The 21537-nt window shown below is 43.5% G+C and overlaps 2 protein-coding genes across 2 annotated transcripts in view; both read right to left on the bottom strand.

Annotated features, from left to right (window-relative positions):
* The window catches only part of xpnpep1 (X-prolyl aminopeptidase (aminopeptidase P) 1, soluble), a 70034-nt gene that overhangs the window by 10493 nt on the left and 38004 nt on the right, over positions 1 to 21537 (bottom strand). The window contains exons 10-11 of the mRNA XM_077606168.1: positions 20154 to 20243; positions 19869 to 19919 (exon numbers count right to left, since the gene is read on the bottom strand). Coding sequence (XP_077462294.1) covers positions 19869 to 19919; positions 20154 to 20243 — 141 coding nt within the window. The remainder of the gene's footprint in view (positions 1 to 19868; positions 19920 to 20153; positions 20244 to 21537) is intronic.
* On the bottom strand, positions 4076 to 7795 carry LOC144077522 (general transcription factor II-I repeat domain-containing protein 2-like). Its single transcript, XM_077605316.1, is given in 1 exon segment — positions 4076 to 7795. A coding segment is annotated over 1 exon segment (648 nt). The 5' UTR covers positions 5634 to 7795; the 3' UTR covers positions 4076 to 4985.

The following is a 21537-nucleotide window of genomic DNA, read 5'->3' as shown; positions in this document are numbered from 1 at the left end:
CGATGCAGACAATCAAAAATAAGTTTAATCGAACCTAACACTAAATTTAATTCTAATTTTGTTTGACATTTTGATACCTTTCTTCTCCCGGGTTGGCTCTTTTTGCCCCGCCTCCACACTGACTTTCAGTCAATATCGAGGGTTGTTTGAGTTGGTATTCCCTTCAAAATGTTCCCAAAATGATGCATGCACACAAATGTCCTCACAATAGGATAACGCATGACCACTTGCCAACGAGAAATAGTATATACTCCATTCGCACTGACTAACGGGAAAAAAACACTGAAAAAATGCAATGCTCCGCCCAGTGCTCGCAGAGACATTACAAAGAGGGAGTTGCGACCAGAGACATTACACGAGGGAGTTGTGGGGAGAGAGACAGTGCCCATGATGTTCTTATGAGCAGCATCTTGCGTCCGCTGTCTGCTCGTATATCAAAATTTGTCTCGTATCTCAAGATAAATATTTGCCCAAAATTTTACTCGTATCTCGAATTGCTCGTATGTCGGGCCACTCGTATGTCGAGGTACCACTGTATACTTAACAATGACGCTTGCAATTTGCTTGAGCTAAGCCAAGGCCGATCAGGCTCGCCCAGGATCTGGGCTTGTCAGGTGGGGACACACCAGAAGCCACACAAGGCACAGCATTGTATTCAGAGGCCATGCAATCCAAGCTTGGTGGTACAAGGCCACCAACTGAACCTGCCGCAGTCATTAACTCAACATCTGATCAAGTGCAAGTGATGTTGGAGTCGCAGGGCCATTTCTCTTTTCCCGCTCAATTCGACCTTTGATTCTACAACTGCCTTTGTGTCGTCAAGTAAACCCTGCCTTAACATTGGCCTTTGTTTGGCCCACCAAGGAGTCGGTGCCTGCAGGAACCCAAATTCAACACCATAAACACTTCACTCTGCTCTTTCTCATCACTTCACCTATCAAACAAATGAGTAAAAATACGCTATTAGCAGGCTGGTGTTCAAGTGGTTAGCGCAGGGGTGGGCAAACTTTTTGACTTGCGGGCTAGAATGGATACTAAAATTTGACAGAGGGGCCGGGCCAGGAGCATTTGGACACGGAATGTAATTCATCAAACCTGGGGATTGAAATGTAAGAAAAAAGACACAATTGAAGGTGAAATTTATTTTCAAATTTACTTCCAACATTAAGAACATATTATTATTCAACGAAAGAAAGCAGTCATTAAACTGAGAGTGATGAGCGGCATATTAATTAAGCTACTGTACAGCTGCTGTGTGTACATGTGCAAGTTGCTATTTTTAACACAGTAGAGCAGGGGTCTCAAACTTGCGGCCCGCGGGCCAACTGCGGCCCTCGGGACGATAATTTGCGGCCCCCGTCTTAATATGAAAGATCGATTTTTTTTTTTTTTTAATTTTTTTTTTTTTTAATTTTTTTTTTTTTTTTTTTTTACCCCTTTCCCCATGATGGCGCCGTTTAAGTGGCAGCCAGTGGCAGTAGCTCTGTCCACTCATGTTTTTCTTGTTTTACAGCATGTTTTATATGAAAAATTAGAGGGAACATTGACATGCACCTGCTTGTGGCAGGTGTGATACTGGTGTGCCGATAGCGAGCAATGATGATGTCGTGACCGGATGATTCGCCTAAAGACGTTTCGCCGACGGACGTTTGACAGACGGACAGGTCGTACTAGTATTTGTTAGTTTAATGATTAAATACAAATACTAGTATTTGTATTTAATCATTAAACACTGTTTTCAGCTGGATTTGACCGAATTTGAGAGCATTTTGAGCCGTTTGGCGAATGGACGTCTATAGACGTTTTTTTGCCTCCATCGCGATATCATCCAGTATTTGTATTTAATCATTAAATGCTGTTTTAGGATGGATTTGACCCGATTGCTGTCATTTTACGGCTCGGTTCTGCTACATCTGCCTGCCCAAGAGTGCTTATTCCCGGACTGCCATTGATGGTAGACGAACATTGATTTTTACTATAATTTGGACAACACCGGCGGCGGGCCGGATTAAAAATCCTAACGGGCCGTATATGGCCCGCGGGCCGAGGTTGAAAAACTTGTACACACACGATCCGGCGGGGCGAGCGTTCGAATCCCGTTTCGGCGAAACCTCCGTTCGGCCGAATGAACGTTCGGTGGAACGTCCATTCGGCGACCTGCCCGTCTGTCAAACGTCCGTCGGCGAAACGTCTTTAGGCGAATCATCCGAGTACTGATGATGTCGCTCACACTGGTACTCAGTGCACTCAGGGAGGTTGTCTTCCTGCTCAGACCAACAAAAAATTAGAGGGAACTTTGGTTCGGAGCTGAATGAACCAATCACGGTGAGGTATACGGCTCTGGAGGGCGGGACATCGGCCGGGCTGTCCAGTGCCTCGCTCACTCACTCATTCATTCCTCCAATCAGCTGGGCGGAGGAGAAGCCGTGAGGCCGATCACTCCGCTCGGCGCGCACACTCCTCCGCTGCTCTCAGCATAGAACTGAATGAGGCGCTATGATCCGTGATCCAGCCTGTGTCAGTGACTGTAGCCATCTCCGCGATTGAAACGGAGAGCGAAAGTGCACATGCGCCACAAACCCGCGCGACTGAATGTGAAAGATCAACCCGAGACTCATTCCAAGTGGAAAAACATATTACAGAGCCCCAGAGATGTCTCTTTCAAAGCCTGTCGTGAAGAGAAAGGTCGGTGATGAGCACAGACAGTTTCAAGAAAAGTGGGGAGTGCAATATTTCTTTGTTGAACACAGGGGCACCCCGACGTGTCTCATTTACACTGAAAAAGTTGCGGTGCACAAGGAATACAATTTGAAACGTAATTGTACTACGAGACATGCTGAGGAGTACGAAAAATACCAGGGAGATGAGAGAGCCAACCAGGTTGCCAGTCTTAAAACACGTCTTCTGAGGCAACAGGATCTCTTCAAGAAGGCTACCAAAGACAGTAATGCAGCAGTCAAAGCTAGCTACGCCGTTTGTGAGTTGATTGATCCTGTGCTAAGTGATCCTAAATGGCTCATGGACTTGGCTTTTCTTGTTGATATCACACATGAGCTTAATGTACTGAACAAGAAGCTACAAGGCCAGGGGCAACTTGTCAGTGCTGCCTATGACAACGTGAGAGCATTCTGCACTAAACTTGTGTTATGGAAAGCCCAGCTCTCTCAGACAAACCTTTGCCATTTCCCAGCATGCAAGGCTCTCGTGGATGCAGGCACACCATTCAGTGGTGAGAAGTATGTTGAGGCCATTTCGAAGCTACAGGAGGAATTTGATCACAGATTTGCAGACTTCAAGACACACAAAGCCACATTTCAAATTTTTGCGGACCCCTTCTCCTTTGATGTGCAAGATGCCCCTCCTGAGCTTCAAATGGAGCTCATTGACCTGCAGTGCAACTCTGCACTCAAAGCCAAGTTCAGGGAGGTGAGTGGAGAAGCAGACAAGCTTGGGCAATTTTTGAGAGAGTTGACCCCCAGCTTCCCTGAACTATCCCGAAGGTTCAAGCGGACCATGTGCCTTTTTGGGAGCACATACTTGTGTGAGAAGCTCTTCTCCACCTTGAACTTCAATAAGTCCAAGTACAGGTCCAGACTTACTGATGAGCATCTTCAAGCTCTACTGAGGGTCTCCACTGCTTCCTCCCTCAAGCCAAATGTGACTATGTGAGAAGAAGCGCTGCCAGGTCTCTAGCAGCAAGGAGTAGGCAAGAGAAGCCGTGTTCAGAATATTTCATGTTCAATGTTCCATTCAAGTTCAGAAAGTTAAAGGTTAAAGAGCTGGAATAAACGGAACGGAATAAAAATAATTCTTTTTCTCTACTTAGCCAGCCAGTGTATATCTACTGTATGCTCATTAGTATTATTTGGTATTGTATTACTGATTGATTTATTTTTTATTCATCTTTAAGTTAATTTATTTAATTCATTATTTTTTGTTAAAAAATAAAGATATTTGATAACGTTGGAATGTTTTATCAGTGCTTTTCTTGTGGAAATCCTGATGCGGCCCAGTCTCACCCAGACTCGGCCTCTAGCGGCCCCCAGGTAAATTGAGTTCGAGACCCCTGCAGTAGAGTGTAAGATAAGATGACAAAGACGCTTGCCAATTGCTTGTTCATTTTTTATCAGTTTTTGTAAGTATAGAAAAATCATCATCATAGAAACTTGACAACGATTGATCAGACTTTGCCCAAAGTTTGGTCGTTGTCATGGAGACTTAACACTGATTAATCAGACTTTGCCCAGAGTTTGGTCGTTGTCATGGATACTTGACGCTAATTAATCAGACTTTGCCCAGAGTTTCTTCGTTGTCATAGAAACTATACTATACTCTGTTTTCCTATATAAAGACTGACTCACTTCATTGGAGAGAGAGTTGCAAAGGACACCAGGCTGAGCGGTTCTCCACTGTTAGAGCTCTCTTTCCATCCTGCAGTCTGGTAATAAACCTATTTCCTTTAAATTAATCTCACTCTTTCTTAACCTGCTTCTGAAGCTGATTTTACAGACCTATCTTAGAGAAACGCACATTTCATTGGGAACTGTGTTGTTGTTCTCCCTTTTTTGCCAGTGCATCAAAAACTGGAGTTAGTTTCGTGGTGGCAATTCTCAAAATAGATCTGAGGTGTTGGTCAGTTAATCGGGATTTGAGACGGGCTTTATTAAAGTTCATGACGCTGAAAGTCTGCTCACACACGTAAGTCGAGCCAAACAATGCCAGGATCTTCTGTGCTGTCCTCCGGATGTTTGGAAACGTGGCTTCATTAAATGAAGCGTAAAAGTCATTCAGTTTAAGAGATTTGAACTTCTCTTTTGAGACGGAGTCAGACTGAAGATCGATCAGCTCCAATTGCAGCTCATGTGGTGCTGTTTCGGGTCTTGTGAAAGGGGACACCAGCTGAAGTGACTTCTCAATTTTTTCAAAATCAGTGAAACGACGACAGAATTCTCTGTGCATGTCGTCCAGTGATTTGCAGTATTTCTTCATGTCTCGGGGCTTCTGCATGGCCAGTGTGGGGAAATTTGCCTGGAGAATAAAATCAACTTGGATTAGAAGGCTCTCACATTTGTGTACATGTCGTGCGCAAGCTGATCTTTTCCCTGCAGCTTAACGTTCAGCTCATTCATATGTGACAATATGTCCACAGCAAACCCAAAGTCACAAAGCCAGTCCTCATCACTCAGCTCAGGGAATTCGTCGGATTTCCCCATTAGCTCCAAAAACGAACGAAACTCCTCTTTGAGCTCCCACACTCGTTGGCACACTTACCCCAAACTTAACCAGTGGACACGAGAGTGGTAAAGTAAGTCATGGTGATCCGCATCGGTTTCCTCTAGGAAAGTAATGAACTGACGGTGGTTAAGTCCCCTTGCTCGTATGAAGTTAACAAGTTTTACAACTGGATCCACGACATGATTAAGCTGCAATACAGACTTACACAGAGATTGTTGATGAATGATGCAGTGAAGAAAAATAACATCCTGGTCGATGTTTTCTTCTTTCACTTTATCTTGGATTCTTTTCAGCAGCCCGACGTTTTTCCCAGTTAAATTTGGCGATCCATCCGTGGTGACACTGGCAAGTTTACTCCAAGGCAGCTTCATTCTCTCGATGACCGCACGGCTTTTCATATAAGTCCTCTCCTTGCATTTTCCCCTTCAGCGATTCCATGCTCAAAAGTTCCTCCGTTATCTCAAAACTGTCATTTATCCCTCTGATAAAAATTAGGAGCTCATTTTTACCGATGGGGGAAAATCACAGCTGGAAAAATACACTCCAACAAAGGTCTAGACTAGTGTGCCATCTATCGGCGAAACGAGGGTATTGCAGGGGAAAGGGAAATGAATGAGGTCATTGATTTTTACTATAATTTGGACAACGACTACGGGCCGGATTAAAAAGCCTAAAGGGCCGTATATGGCCCGTGGGCCGTAGTTCGCCCATGTCTGGGTTAGCGCATCGGCTTCACAGTTCTGAGATCCAGATGGAGTTTGCATATTCTCCCCAGGCTTGCGTGGGTTTTATCCAGGTACTCTGGTTTCCTCCCAAATCCGAAAAAAACATGCATGGTAGGCTGGGTAAACACTAGATTTCTACTGGGTATGAGTGTGAGCATGAATGGTTGTTCGTCTTCTTGTGTGCTGCGATTGGATGGCCACTAATTCAGTGTGGCCCCCGCCTAGTGCCCATTGTTGGCCGGGATAAGCTCAAGCACCCCTTGTCGGGATAAGAGTACAATGAATGAATAATATGTTGTCAAGTTCTAATCATTGCTTCTGTTTCATATTGTAAATGTATCATATACAAAGTCTGATCATCCCTTGAGTGGTCTTGAACACAAAATATACAGAGTACATGAACTAACTTTCTGTAGGTTTTACCTACTGACAATGGTAAAAAAGTCATAAGAATCTAATCTAATCTGAACTCTTATATAAATGTATCTTTGTGTGTGTGTGTGTGTGTGTGTATCTGTCTGTGTCTGTGTATCTGTTGAATCCCTATGGACTCTGAAACGGTTAAATCGATTTTCATGAAAATTCACTTTGAAAATTGTCTGGGAGTGTCATAGGTTAGGTTTTGTGTCAAAGCCCCGATAAGTATTGAAAATTGATAATAGAAAAAAAATCAGGTTTTCAAAAATTTGTCCGATTCACACCAAATTCGACACACGTTTGTAAGCTTCGGTCGGTTAGAAGTGTTAATCCGGTTTCAAGAACATGGGTCTCTTAACAGCAAAGAAAATTGATAAAATAAAAAAAATAAAAACCCATTTCAAGTACGACCGCACTGCCAATTTGACCTCCTTGGACTTTTGGGCCAAGCCGCTCAATGTTTAATTTCACTGCTTCGGTCCCCAAAAGCAAACATAAAATGACAACCCTTTAATTAATGCATATTTGTCTGTTTTTCTGTGTGCGTGTGTATGTATCTGTCTGTGTGTGTCTGTTCGTTCCCTATGGACTCTAAAGCCAATTTATCTGAAAATTTACAGCTATGCTTTGAACGTCTGTGGATGTCATAAAATAGTTTTTGTATCGAAATTTTACCGACAACTATCTAAAATCGATAATCGGAAGAAATCGGGTTTCCAAAAGAATTGTCCGGTTCACACCTAATTCGACACACGCTCGCAATCTGCCGTTAGGGGTGTTAATCCGGAGTTTCAACATCATGGGTCTCTTAACAGCAAAGAAAACCGATAAAATATAAAACCCAATACGCTCCGATTGCATTTTTTTGACACAGCCACAATTCGACAATCAATGACACTTCAAACTGGTTCTTAGCCTCCTGCTAGCGACTATAAACAAGCAGCAGCTTGACCACCCCGATAGAGTCTTTATTGTCGCTGGTGACTTCAACAAAGCATGTTTAAAGCATACCTGTCAACCTCTGCCAATAACTGCCCTTATAAATGATTATGATTCCCCTTACAAACCCCCCAAAAACCTTACAAACACCGTACGAGTCGCAGACTGTTCTGCCTATGTTTATCCAGTATGTGAAGTGTCACACCAGAGGAGATAAAACTCTAGACCATGTTTATTCTAATATCAAACATGCTTACAGAGCCACACCCCTCCCTCACCTTGCTGGATCAGACCATCTCTGCCTGTCCCTCACCTCATCATAAACCCCACTCCGGAGGCTAATAAGGCCACAAATAAAGATAATAAAAACATAGCCCGAGGACGCCCTTTCTCAGCTGCAGGACTGTTTTTCCCCGCACCATTTGGGAACTTTTTGAACACCACAACCTCCAGGACTACACGGACACTGTACTTTCCTACATCAAAAACTGCACAGACAACGTCACTGTTAATAAACGGATACAGGTTTTTCCTAACCAAAAACCCTGGATGACCAGTGAGACACAGGCACTCATCAAATGCCGTAACACCACCTTCAGGTCAGGGGACAAGGTGCAATATGCAATACAACGCTGCCAGAGCAGAGCTGAAGAGAGGCATTAAAAAACCCAAGGCAGCAGGAGCACTTCACAGGAAATAACCCTAAGAAGATGTGGCAGGGAATACGACATATTACCAATTACATTGACAATAATGTTAACGCAGATGCCTACTAGCAGAGGAACTGAACCATTTCTTTGCCCGCTTTGAGACTGACAAATCAGACCCAGTCTCAACACATCCACCACCACCCGGCTGCAGTACACTGGAGCTTCAGGAACATGAAGTGAGACAGGTACTGTGAACTGTGAACACTAGGAAGGCTGCTGGCCCTGACGGAGTACCTGGCTAGGTGCTCAAAGCCTGTGCTGACCAGCTGACTGGTGTTTTCATAAAGATCTTCAATTGTTCCCTGCAAAAATCCATCATCACATCCTGCCTGAAATCTGCCACCATTATCCCTGTCCCTAAAAAGCCAACCATTGACAGCCTGAATGATTATAGGCCTGTTAAACTTACGCCTGTGATCAGAAGTGCTTTGAAAAGTTGGTCGCCTGCCATATCAGGGATACAATCCGTCACACAGTTGACACTTACCAGTTTGCCTATAGAGCAAATAAGTCCACTGAGGACGCCATCGCCGTAGCTCTACACACAGCACTGAGCCACCTGGAGCACCATGGGAACTATGTGAGGAGCCTTTTCATTGACTATAGCTCAGCCTTCAACACTATAATACCGGACATTCTGGCTGACAAACTCTCCCACCTTGGACTATCCTCTTTCATCTGCTACTTGATTATGAATGTGAAATATGAATTGTATTCTTATATTTAATCTTGCACACTTTTGCACTCTGATGTATTAGAAGTTACTAGAATAGAATTTATCTACACCTATTGGTTCAAATGTGCACTACACCATTTTGTCCTCCACCTCCTTCATTTGTATTAACGCCTCCCATTTTTATGACTTGTCTTATCTCTATTAAAAACACCGTTGAAGCAGGTTTAGGGCGGGAAATAGCTTGGAGAGGCCTGGAGAGTAGTCACATTCTCCGGCATCTGAGTTCTTGCTTGACCCCCGCCTCTGCAGACGCGGCCTTAAATTTCATTCTTTCTGTCTCAATGTGTGCTCTTGTGTTCGAGTTTATTTAAGTGTTGGCAAGTAGCCCCAACATTCTGGTGCCGAAACCCGGGAAGATTCGCATCTTGATTTTGGATCGCGAAAAATCAATCCAAAAATCTGACGTCAGCTGTTTCCCCATTGAGGAGAAGGGTGATCGATTCTCCGCTGTCCAGAAGAAGGAAGCGAATCCATCCCACCGGACGCAGAGCGCACCTGAGCGGTAAGGCACTTTTAAAATTAATTTGTAGAATCCAACCCAAAAAAAGAAAAGTTGCGTATACTCTTCTCTGTGTGTCGGAGATTCTTCTTTCTGTGTGTCGGAAAGGCATTTTTCTGTTTGTCGGAATTATGTTTAATAGTATACAGCACGATAAAAGGCTGTGTGTCGGCCTATCTGCCTAATCAGCAGACAAAGGGGGGGTAGCGCCCCCCCCCCCCGCCAAGGGACTTCGAGGGTTGTGTTAAAAATATAGAAGAAAAATATTGTTATACTGTGCCAAGAGAATGAAAGAGCTCAATATAAAGAAAAATATATAGAATAATAAATATAAAACTTGCAAGTAATCTTCATAAGGAGAAATTCTAACCAGAGCACTAGTGACACGCTCGTAAATCACAACTTTGCCGCGCAAAACAAGAGTCTAAACGACTACTTAGGTGGATAAATAAGATAGTTAATTAAACGGGACGTCCCTAAAGAAGGTGAGTAAACACCGCAGTAAATAAAAAGTCATAAATGCGTTACGGGAATAGCAGAATTTGCAAATATAATTATTTTTAAGAAAAATAAAAAATCTTCAAACAAAAGAAAAGTTTCCAAAATGGGATTGAAAAGCAGCAAAGAAGTCCCAACCGACATGAAGTTTATGCTTAAACATTTTCCTGATAATTGCACTTATATGGAAAAATGGAGGAAGAATAAAGAGTGGGATGGGAGACTTTTGGAAGAGCCATTACAGGCCATAAAGCGGAAATTGCAAGTGGAGAAAGCTGTTGAAAGTGGAAAAAAGGAGAAGATATGTAGAGAGCTTGAAGATATTCAGGTTTGGATCGTCCAGGCCCAATTAAGACATAAGAAAAAGATTATTAAGAAAATTAAACAAGCTGAACAAAAAACAAGTATGACAGCTTTGATTGATATTAGACCTCATGAAGAAACACTGGCCCCCTCCTCAGCCCCCCGCTCCGGCGACAGACCGTACCAGGCTCCTTTCACTACAAGCCAAGAGCACAATGCGGGAGGGGGACCTCCAATGCACACACAAGAACAACATCTCAAGTTACAAAATGTCTCTTGCATACCACACGATGAAGCAAGGAGGGGCGAGCCAGAGCCCACAGATGCCCCTGCAGGACCAGCAGGAGTCATCAAAATGCAGACGAGAGCACAAAAAGAAAAAAGGGGGGGGCAACAACTCTATCCTTCCTTGATAGCATTTGAAGGACCTCACGCTGACCCACAGCCATGGGCACCACCAAGCCAAATGTACCCCATGGTTGAAGTTGCAAATCCACACTTTCAAGTGAACGGAGATCGCGATCAAACCATTCTCGTCCACCGTCCATGGACCGAGTCCGAATGCACCGAAGCATGCAAAGGACTGGGAGACCCAATAAAGAACCCAATTGAATGGACCAATAATTTTGAACAGCTGAGACAAAGTTTCCACCTGAATGGAGCTGAGACAAGAAAAGCATTCACCTTGAGTCTGGGACACAACTGGGCCAGAGTAAGAGGAAACTTCGACGAGAGAAACAACCAAGGAAAAATCCACCCCCATGATTCAGAATACCTAACGCAGCTAGTGGAAAGAGTCCTGACCCGAGTTCGAGACACGTGGCGCCCTACACCATGTTATGACAAAATCAGAGCCACAACACAGGAACAAGGAGAAGGAATTCATAAATTTAGAGCAAGATTTGAAGAAGTGTTCAAAATCCACAGTGGGATAACAGAAGACCAAAATGAGCAAGGAGCGTACCAAGCCCAATTGAGACAAGGGTTCCTGGAAGGGCTCCAGCCCCAAATCAAGGGGTTTGTGCAGAAGTACTGTGTCACATACCGAACCATGCCAATGAATCAACTAATGGAGTGGGCGATTCATGCCGAGGAGAGACACCGCCAAAAACAGGTAAGCTCCGGAGTTAATACTCTTACCCAAGCCATGGCCTCATTGGTGAACCAAGAGTCATCAGAAATATTCTACCAACGAGGACGTGGAAGAGGAAGAGGCCGAGGAAGAGGCCGAGGAAGACACGGCCCACCAAGAAAAGCAAACCCAGATGACAAGTGTTACAATTGTGGACAGAGAGGACACTTTGCTCGAGACTGCAAAAATCCACCAACGTGGAACCAGAGACCCCCACCGTTCAACCCTGAAAATCAATATCAAGAATGACGCCAGAAGAAAGAGAAAAGGAAGCCTAACACGGAAGAGGAAACTGAAGAAAGCGATGGGGAGGACGAAGAAACCCCCTACTCGCCAGTAGAAGTGTTAGACTTAACCGAAATCATGTCCACCCTCTGGGACAGAGACAGCAAACCATACTACACCTTGCTGGTGGGACAAAGTCAAACACCAGTAAGATTCTTATGCGACACTGGAGCAGATAAATCAGTCATCAAAGACAAAGTGCCAGGATTGGTACCAGGAAAGGAATGGATCACTGTGATAGGAGCAGGAGGACACATGGAGCTGTTGAAGAAGTCGAAGAAAACAAAAATAACAGATGAAAATGGACGAGATCATGAAGCAAAGTTCGTCCTAAGTAAGAACTGTCCTGTGAACCTCCTGGGAAGAGATCTACTCCGTAAACTGGGAATCAGCCTTATCCCCACGGATGATGGTATGAAACCAGTACACAGGTGGGAAGAAGCGGAAATCCAAGTAGTCGAAGATCAAGAGGAACCTTATACGTTCTACTCCCTAGATTTAGCAACACAAGGGCCCTCATCTGTAATCCGGCATTTAAAATCCAAAGTCGAAAATGTAAATGGCCAAACACAAACCCACTGGCCACTACACATCACCATGAAGTTTGGGAAAGCCAGACCGGAATTTGTTAAACAGTTTGAGCGACTGGGACCCCAACTAGTTCGACTGCAGTACTTGTACTCCACGACAGAGGGGGATGCGGCCACCTCAGTGGACTTGCCGCCTCAAGCGGAAAAACTGCTACAGTTTGGGATAACACCCCATGTGTCCATAAAGAGAAAACCCCACAGGTCCTGGAAAGACCTAGGACACATGGTGCAATTCTTGGAGACCAGAAGCGAGGAGTCGTGGTCACATCAGACTCCCACAGTCAGCGTACTGACAAACACCCCATATGGAACAGTGACGAGACATAAGCTGAAGTGGATGACTCAAGCAAGTCCGAAAACGCATTTGACTGCATGACAAGACTACATACTGCTACAAGCTGAAGACTTCCCTACAGTACCGAGTTCACTGTGGTCCAAATCAAAAGCAGACGTAGGAAAAATGACCACAGCAAAGGAAGTAAGAATTGAGCCCAAGACATCACATCGACCACGAGCCAAACAATACGCCCTTAAACCAGATGCAATAGATGGCATCCGACCAGTAATTAAAGAAATGCTCGAAGCAGGCATTCTAATTGAAAGTCCATCAAGCGAATGTAACACGCCTATCTTTCCCGTGAAGAAAACAGAGACAGGAACGTGGAGATTGGTCCAGGACCTAAGACGGGTCAACGAAGCAGTGAGATCCAGAGCACCCTGTGTACCAGACCCACATAAACTGTTGAACGAGTTAAAACCACATCAGAAATTCTTTACAGTAATTGATCTAAGCAATGCATTTTTCTCTGTTCCATTACACAAAACAGCCCAAGACTGGTTTGGTTTCACGTTTGAAGGAACCAAATACACATACACAAGGCTGCCACAGGGGTTCTGTGACAGCCCCACAATATTCTCACAAGAGATCGCAGCATGTATAAATCAGCATGAACATAAAGACACCACACAGATCTTAGTATATGTAGACGACATACTGATAGCCAGTCCCACAGAAGAGGAAAACAAAGAAGAAGCGATCAGATTATTCAAATATCTGGAGCAAACTGGGAACAAAGCGTCGCTGAAGAAACTGCAGTACTGTCAGGAGTCAGTCACCTTCCTGGGACACCGAGTCTCACAGAAAGGAAGGGAACTAACGGATGGAAGACGAGAAGCCATCCAGCAATGTCCGAAACCACAGACGAAAAAACAAATGATGGCCTTCTTAGGCCTAACTAACTACTGCAGGAGTTGGATTCCAAACTATGCAGAACTAACTCAACCACTGCTAGACATGATCTATGCTACTGAGATGACAATGAGAGACCCAGTAACATGGACTGAAGAAGGAAACCGAACATTCATGGAAGTGAAGCAACAAATCTTGGAATCAGGAGTCCTAGCGCTTCCTGACTATGAAAAAACATTCACCCAAACAGTGACTTGCAAAGGAACGTTCATGACATCAGTGTTACTACAACCACATGGAACAAAGATGAAACCAGTAGCGTTCTACTCAAAACGACTGGACCCAGTTGCAGCTGCTCTACCTCCGTGTGTACGAGCAGTGTGCGCAGCAGCATTGGCCGTCCAGATGACAGCTGAACTTGTACTGTTCCATCCACTCACACTCCAAGTCCCCCATGAAGTGGATCTACTGATAACACAAACCAAAATGTCGTTCCTGTCACCAGCAAGACACCTGGCCATAACAGCCACATTGTTATCGCAACCCCATCTCACCATTAAGCGATGCAATACCTTGAACCCAGCAACGTTAATACCAACCGAAGAAGACGGAGATCCACACCAATGTGATGAAAGAACCAGCGAAAGCTGCAAACCAAGACCAGATCTCAAAGATACTCCTATTCCAGACAGCACTTATGTATACGTAGATGGATCAGCATCCAAATCAGAACAAGGAAAAAATCAAGTAGGATTCGCAGTCGTCACAGACAACAAAGTCTTATGTGCAGAAAAATTGCCATCTAATCTATCAGCTCAAGCTGCAGAAATTATAGCATTGACAAAGGCATGCAAATTGTTTAAAGGTAAGAAGGTCACCATTTATACAGACAGCCAATATGCACACTCCACTCTACATGTATTTGCCGCACAATGGAATAGAAGAGGGATGAAAACATCCACAGGCAAATCAGTAGAACATGCCGAACTGCTGAAACAATTACTTAATGCAGTACTACTTCCAAGCCACATAGCTGTATGCAAATGTAAGGCACATACTAACAGCAGCGACAGAATTAGTAGAGGAAATGCTAGAGCAGATACAGCAGCTAAAGGAGCAGCACAAACACTTACTGCACAGTATACACAACAACAACAACAAAATGAGTCAATCCCAAAAACAGTATTGATTGATATGCAAAACATTGCACCACAGAAAGAAAAAGATGCATGGATACTTAAAGGCGCAGAACAGTCTGCAGACGGCCTATACACAACAAAAGGCCTACCATGCTTACCAAAGAATTTATTCCAAATGGTAGCAAAATTGAGCCATGGAAAGTCTCATGTCTCAACAGGGGGAATGATTAATATGGTACAGCGTGTGTTTTATGTGCCAACAGGTCTAAATACCTACTTTAAAATTTTTTGTAAGAACTGTTTAATTTGTTGCAGACATAATGTGCAAGGTAACCTCAGGCCCAAACGAGGCCAATGCCCAAAAGGTACCTACCCATTTGAAATTATACACATGGATTTCATTGAATTATCCAGAAGCAACCAATATAAATACTGTTTAGTCTTGATTGACTCATTCTCAAAATGGACTGAAATAGTCCCTTCAAAATCACCAGACGCATTGACGGTGGCTAAAGCTATCTGTAAACACATAATCCCAGAACATGGGATCCCCAGAATCATCTGGAGTGACAATGGAGCTCATTTTGTAAACAGCATAGTACAACACATGGCAAAACACCTAGGAATAAGTTTAAAAAACCACTGCTCGTACCATCCGCAAAGTGCGGGACTGGTAGAGAGAACGAATGGTACAATAAAACTAAGGCTTAAAAAAAACATGGAAGAGACAAAAAAGCCATGGCCAGAATGCCTATCACTGGTCAAAACATATATGAGAATAGTACCAACTAGCTCAGGATTAACACCTTTTGAGATAGTTCATGGAAGACCATTTCAACTTCCCCTATGGGAAGGTGAACCATGGCAAGAGACTAAGGGCGAGGCAGATCCACTCACAGAGTGGATGGTAAAAATGTTTAGAGAAAAACTTGTCCAAAATACATGTAAGCTGCCGCTATCCCCTTTGTCTCCCTTGCAGGAGGTGGTGAAGCCTGGTGACCAGATCCTGATTCGAGTCATAAAAAGGAAGTCCTGGTCCTCGCCACGTTGGGAAGGCCCATTCGTGGTTCAACTCACCACCCCCACAGCAGTAAAGATTGCTGAGAGGTCGACGTGGATTCACCAATCCCAAGTCAAAGTTGTTCGAGAAATCGGTGACTCTGAGTAAGACTGGAAGTCGGACGGTGCCAAAACCCTTGTTCGTGAAAAACTCATCTGACGTCTGCTCACCTGCCACGAGCACCCCTCACCTAACCTTGACCTCTCATAGTCTTTGCACCCTCACACAGAAGCCAAAATGAAAGCTGTTGCCACCCTCATCACAGTGACTGTACTGTCAGTGACAGCCTGGGTGTGGCTGAATGCCCCGCCCCCAGAGATTCGAGTTGAAAAACGAGACAATGCTGTGATCCTGTCACAGAGGAGAGTGAAGTGGTATGAAAAGAACAATCCAAAGAACCACTACGAAGAAAATATGTGGTATAATTTCATGGTATTTCAGAAAAAACTAACTGGTGTGAAAGAAAGTTGTTATGTGTGTAGTCGTATGCCCTATTCCACAGGTACCCCACCAGTGTATCCCAAGCCGATTGACCCCTATGCCTATAACACCTACACACCTCTATGGTATCCCGACATCCTGAGATCACGGTACCTGTGGAATGTAATTAGATCTGTAGTTCCCAAAATTGATGCCACTCTACCACCTTTAACAGGTAGAAAATTCACAAGGTTATTGAACTATGATTGGACAAATCTAGCTATGTTAAACAACGTCCCATTCCCACGCGATTTTAAGGCTGTGTGTTTCGCTAGTAACATGGCATTATGGGGCAACTCTAGGCCGGTAGGAGAAGTCCCCATGAAATACTGTAGTGAGGTACTTACTCCGTGCACACGAGACACCACTAACAAAGCCAGGTTCAATGCCACAGGAGCACCCCTGGGTGCCACCTGCAGGGACTATTACACTGTCCCAGATGTGATGGGCACTGATCCTCAAGATGATGGGTATTGGATGTGTGGATATACGGTGTATTTGGGTTTGCCCACAGCATGGAAAGGTCGTTGTGCAATGGTGCAGATGGTCCAAGATGCATTCATTTTAAGGGGAGTGAAAATACCAGTAAGAAATAAGAGATCAACACCAGTGCAATTCAAACCACATGATTCAATTTGGGGCAGTGATGTTCCTGATGATCATAAATTATGGTCCACCCCCCAAAAAATCATATTGTCACTACTTCCCCAGCTTGGAGTGGGTAAACTTATGCTCCGTGTAGAGACATTGAATTATCGCATGGGACTGTTCATTAACCAAACAGTCAAGGCCCTACAAGGTATAGCAGATGAATTGAAAGCCCTTAGAGAAATGGAGTTGCAAGACCGAATGGTCCTAGATTTGATAACAGCTAAGGATGGAGGTGTGTGTGCCATAGTTGGAGAACACTGTTGCACCTTCATCCCAGATGAAACCGGTGACGAAGGTAACATAACTCGTGCCATAGCTGAAATGAAAGCCCTAGCCAACACCATGGCCCAGGATCACTCAGCCGTAGGTGCATCACTGTGGTCGTGGTTCACAACCGGATCATGGTTCCATATTCTGATTAAATTTGCAACTCCCTTTCTTGCGGTTTTACTACTATTCTGTATTTTCTTAATGTGTGTAATCCCTTGTATGAAAGCTATGATTCAAAACACTATCCAGCACACGCTGGTAGCTTACAGTGACATACAGTACCACAGCATGACAAACCATGCTGGAGATTCTTGCACTCCTCCAAAGTGTGACGAATCCCAGAATGTTGAGTCCTCTGGGTAAATGTACTTGTCTTGACTTAAAAATTGTGTTCGCTCATTAAGAGGGACGTAGAGGAATTTTTTCTCAAGTACCGCTGAGTAAACTTGAATTTTCGCCTCTGCCTTGACAAGTGACTTTGTTATTTTCCATACCCTATGAATAGTAACTGATGATGATATTTGCATTCTAAAACCTGAAAAGGAGGGATACAAATTGATGTTTAAAGAAATTTATTTTAGTTACTTCAGGGGGGAAATGTGAAATATGAATTGTATTCTTATATTTAATCTTGCACACTTTTGCACTCTGATGTATTAGAAGTTACTAGAATAGAATTTATCTACACCTATTGGTTCAAATGTGCACTACACCATTTTGTCCTCCACCTCCTTCATTTGTATTAACGCCTCCCATTTTTATGACTTGTCTTATCTCTATTAAAAACACCGTTGAAGCAGGTTTAGGGCGGGAAATAGCTTGGAGAGGCCTGGAGAGTAGTCACATTCTCCGGCATCTGAGTTCTTGCTTGACCCCCGCCTCTGCAGACGCGGCCTTAAATTTCATTCTTTCTGTCTCAATGTGTGCTCTTGTGTTCGAGTTTATTTAAGTGTTGGCAAGTAGCCCCAACAATGAACTTCTTAGCCAACCCTCCACAAACTGTTAGACTTGGTCCCCACCTCTCTTCCTCCATTACACTGAGCACTGGCTCCCCTCAAGGCTGTGTACTGAGTCCTCTTCTGTACTCCGTGTACACATACGACTGTACACCGACCCACCAGTCTAACTCCATCATCAAATTTGCTGATGACACCACTGTGGTTGGACTCATCTCAGGGGGGGCTGAGTCTGCTTACAGAGATGAGGTCAACAAACTGTCTTCATGGTGTTTGGTGAACAATCTCACACTAAACACCACGAAAACTAAAGAAACAATCCTGGACTTTCACAAACGCAGCACAGATCTGGCCCCACTCCTCATAAATGGAGTATGCGTAGACAGGGTCCAGTCCTTCAAATTCCTGGGGGTCCACGTTACAGACAAGCTCTCCTGGTCTACCTACACCACGGCAGTGGTGAAGAAGGCCCAGAAACGACTCCATTTCCTGAGGGTACTCAGGAGGAACAACTTGGACACTAAGCTTCTGGTAACCTTCTATAGAGCCACTGTGTAGAGCATCCTGGCATACTGCATTACAGTGTGGTACGCTGGAAGCACGACAGCAGACAGAAAAGCCATGCGGAGAGTGATCACCGCCCAGAAGATCATCGGCTGCTCTCTGCCCTCACTGGATGACATTGCCAGCCCACGCTACACGAGCAGAGCCAGGAACATTGTCAGGGACCAATACCACCCTGGTCACAACCTGTTCCAGCTACTGCCCTCTGGCAGACGCTACAGGTCTCATAAAGCACGGACAAATAGACTTGAGGACAGTTTTTTCCCATAGCCATCAGGACTCTGAACTTGCGTTAGCACGACACGCAATCCCTTCTGTGCAATAATTTCAGGGTGTGCAATAACAATGTGCAATATCTTAGATTGTGCAATATTTTAGAATTTACCTAGCCGGGATGTGACTTTTTATACTTTAATATTACTATTTATGTTTTTTTTTACTGGGAAAACACTTTGTGGAGTAGCACCACCCATTTCGTTATACGCAGCTGTGTATGATGACAATAAAGGCTTTTGATTGATTGATTGATTTCCCGAAAACGTTGTTTTCCAAAAAAAAATAAGTTCAGCGTGCAGTGAAGCGGAAGGACGAATTGGGGCAAAACTTAGCGGCGTCTTTTACCCCATGCTCAAACTATTCATTGGCATACCATGCATACAAAGAAAAAAACACAAGCAACAAAAACCTCGGTAGGATCTCGACTTCTTCGAAAACCCACATCCCATTCACCCTAACCGATTGCCTCCAGCCTTACAACACGGGGTGCGCAGAAGTACTAATGTTAGTGTGCAGTGAAAAGGAAGTGTGCTTCCCATTCAAAACATACGGCCTGCGCACGTGGCCACGCTTTGCGCACGTTGGGAAATTTGAACGGTATTGATTGGCGTCTTAAGCACCTACTTTGACCCCACACAAACGTGCGAACGAGCACTACTCCCAAGCCTTCTGCTTGTTATAAATATTTATTTCATTCATTATCCATTCTGTCATTCTATGGTTCATTTTCACATTCACTCACTTTCCATGGCGCTTATCTTTACAAGGGTTACGACGGTGCTGGAGCATATCCCAGGGAAGTACGGGCAGTATCCCGGGCAAATTCTGAATTAGTTGTCAGCGAATCACAGGGCAGTGTCTTTCATTATCATTTACATTTTTATATAAGATTTTTTTTTTGAAAGAAGGTGAAGAGTTGCAAAGCAGCATTGGGACAATACCACCGATTAGGATTTGGAAGCTTCAATGCCCCAAATTATAATTCAAAGTTATTATAAGGATGATTTTAAGTGACTATAGGCTATTTCAACTAGCTTGCTACAAAACAGACCTGAACTTGCATTTTTCTTTTTTTCATTGTAAAATTACAGCAACAGCCTCAACATGGAATGCCTGCTGGCAACTCTGTGACGCAGTTCTATGTGAAAACATTTATGAATCACCCTCTCCAAGTGTAACTGAAATGTTGTAAGGCTGAAAGACACAAACTTTACCTCTTTTTCCAACCAAGCAAAAAGTTCACAAAGAGCAACTGCATCCTTGATCTGTCATGAAAGCGGCAGAATGTTTATGAAGCCATTAGTAAAATTATACAGTTAATGAAAATGTACTTCTACAATTCCAATGAAGTTGGGACATTGTGTTAAACATGAATAAAGACAGAATACAATAATTTGTACATCATAGTTTATACATATTCTTAATGAACTATGCTACAAATATGTAATGTTTAAAGGGTGTTATAAATATGGATTTTGAAATGACCCAGAAATTCTTACATGGGCTGTTTTCATGCCTTGAATCTCTGTTGTGTTCTTCACTGCTTTGGCAAGGCAGAGTGGAGTGTAGGGAATGGGAGACCTGTGGTCCTAAAAAACAGCAAGGAAACTTGTTACGTTTTTGACTTAGTTATGGTAATTTGCTTCACGAGAAGAGAAGATAGTTGTATGATGTGGTCCATTATTATTGTACACTTACCGTATTTTCTCATATATACGCCTTATTTGTCGCAAAAAAATGATGACTGAATCGAGGGTATGGTTTATATGCGCACAAATTAGACTTGACATGCACAAAACTGCAAGGTGACAAAGGCAAAACGCCATAATGCAAGAAAATGCAGCCAATATTGTTATCTATTCCAAAATAGAGAAAAGATAAACAGATAAAATGCTAAACAAAATTTATTTTGACGTCTATGAATGAAACTCAAGAATAAAAAAACGTATCTTGTATGAAATGTGAAAAAACACACTTCTGCCTGCCATTGCTCGCTCAGGGTGCTGCCATCTTACCTAAGGATGACAAACTAGACAGCTATGGACACACTTCCTGGTTGTAATGCTCATGTGACTTCCTTTTTAAATTTGTCTACGTGCAGGCAACACCCTTTAGGAATGTCCAATCCAGCAGACGATCCTTTCGATTCATACAGTATCTCAGAAATACAACATGTGATGATTTTTCATTAAAAATTTTGTGATGAATGAATCAAGGGCACGGCTTATATGCGCATAAAAACATGACATGCAAGAACACTGCAAATTGACGACGCCGTGACACGATGACGTCATGACAAAAATGGCCGCTGCGTCGGCGTGTGACGTCATGACGTAAGCAAATTCGGCTGATACTTTCATTTATTTCAAAATAGAGCAAAGAAAAACAGATAAAATGCTAAACAAAATTTATTTTGACGTATATGAATGAAATTCAAGAAAAAAAACGTATCTTGCATAAAACGTGAAAAAACTCACGTTCCCATCACTGCTCGCTCGGTGCACAGCCATCTTACCTGGGTCCCAGGCAGCCATCTTACCTAAGGCGCTGACGTATAAACCTAGTTAAACGTGCTCTGACAGGCCAGACGCGAGTAGCCTTGATTTGCAAATAAAACAAAATTCCACTTGTTATAAATTTAGTTTTCCGTTGTTTTCTTTAAAAGGCAGGTTATATCATCTTTTTTGTTCAGGCAGCTAGGCGGACAGCTTGGGGTCCTACAGTTGTAGTTTGAGTTGAAGTCCTTAGTAGAGAGCACCGCGAACGTTTCCAGGGGAATTTGATTCAGTGTTCATCAAAGTTGACTGTAATGCGTTGTCAAACAAGAATGCTCTACATTGTCAATTACTTGGAATTGATTTAAAAGAAGCTGAAGAATCATCT

Source organism: Stigmatopora argus, chromosome 7, assembly GCF_051989625.1.
Source record: "Stigmatopora argus isolate UIUO_Sarg chromosome 7, RoL_Sarg_1.0, whole genome shotgun sequence".
NCBI classification, from domain to species: Eukaryota; Metazoa; Chordata; class Actinopteri; order Syngnathiformes; family Syngnathidae; genus Stigmatopora; species Stigmatopora argus.
The sequence above is the reverse complement of the archived record's forward strand: the minus strand, read 5'-3'. Positions and strand labels throughout refer to the sequence as shown.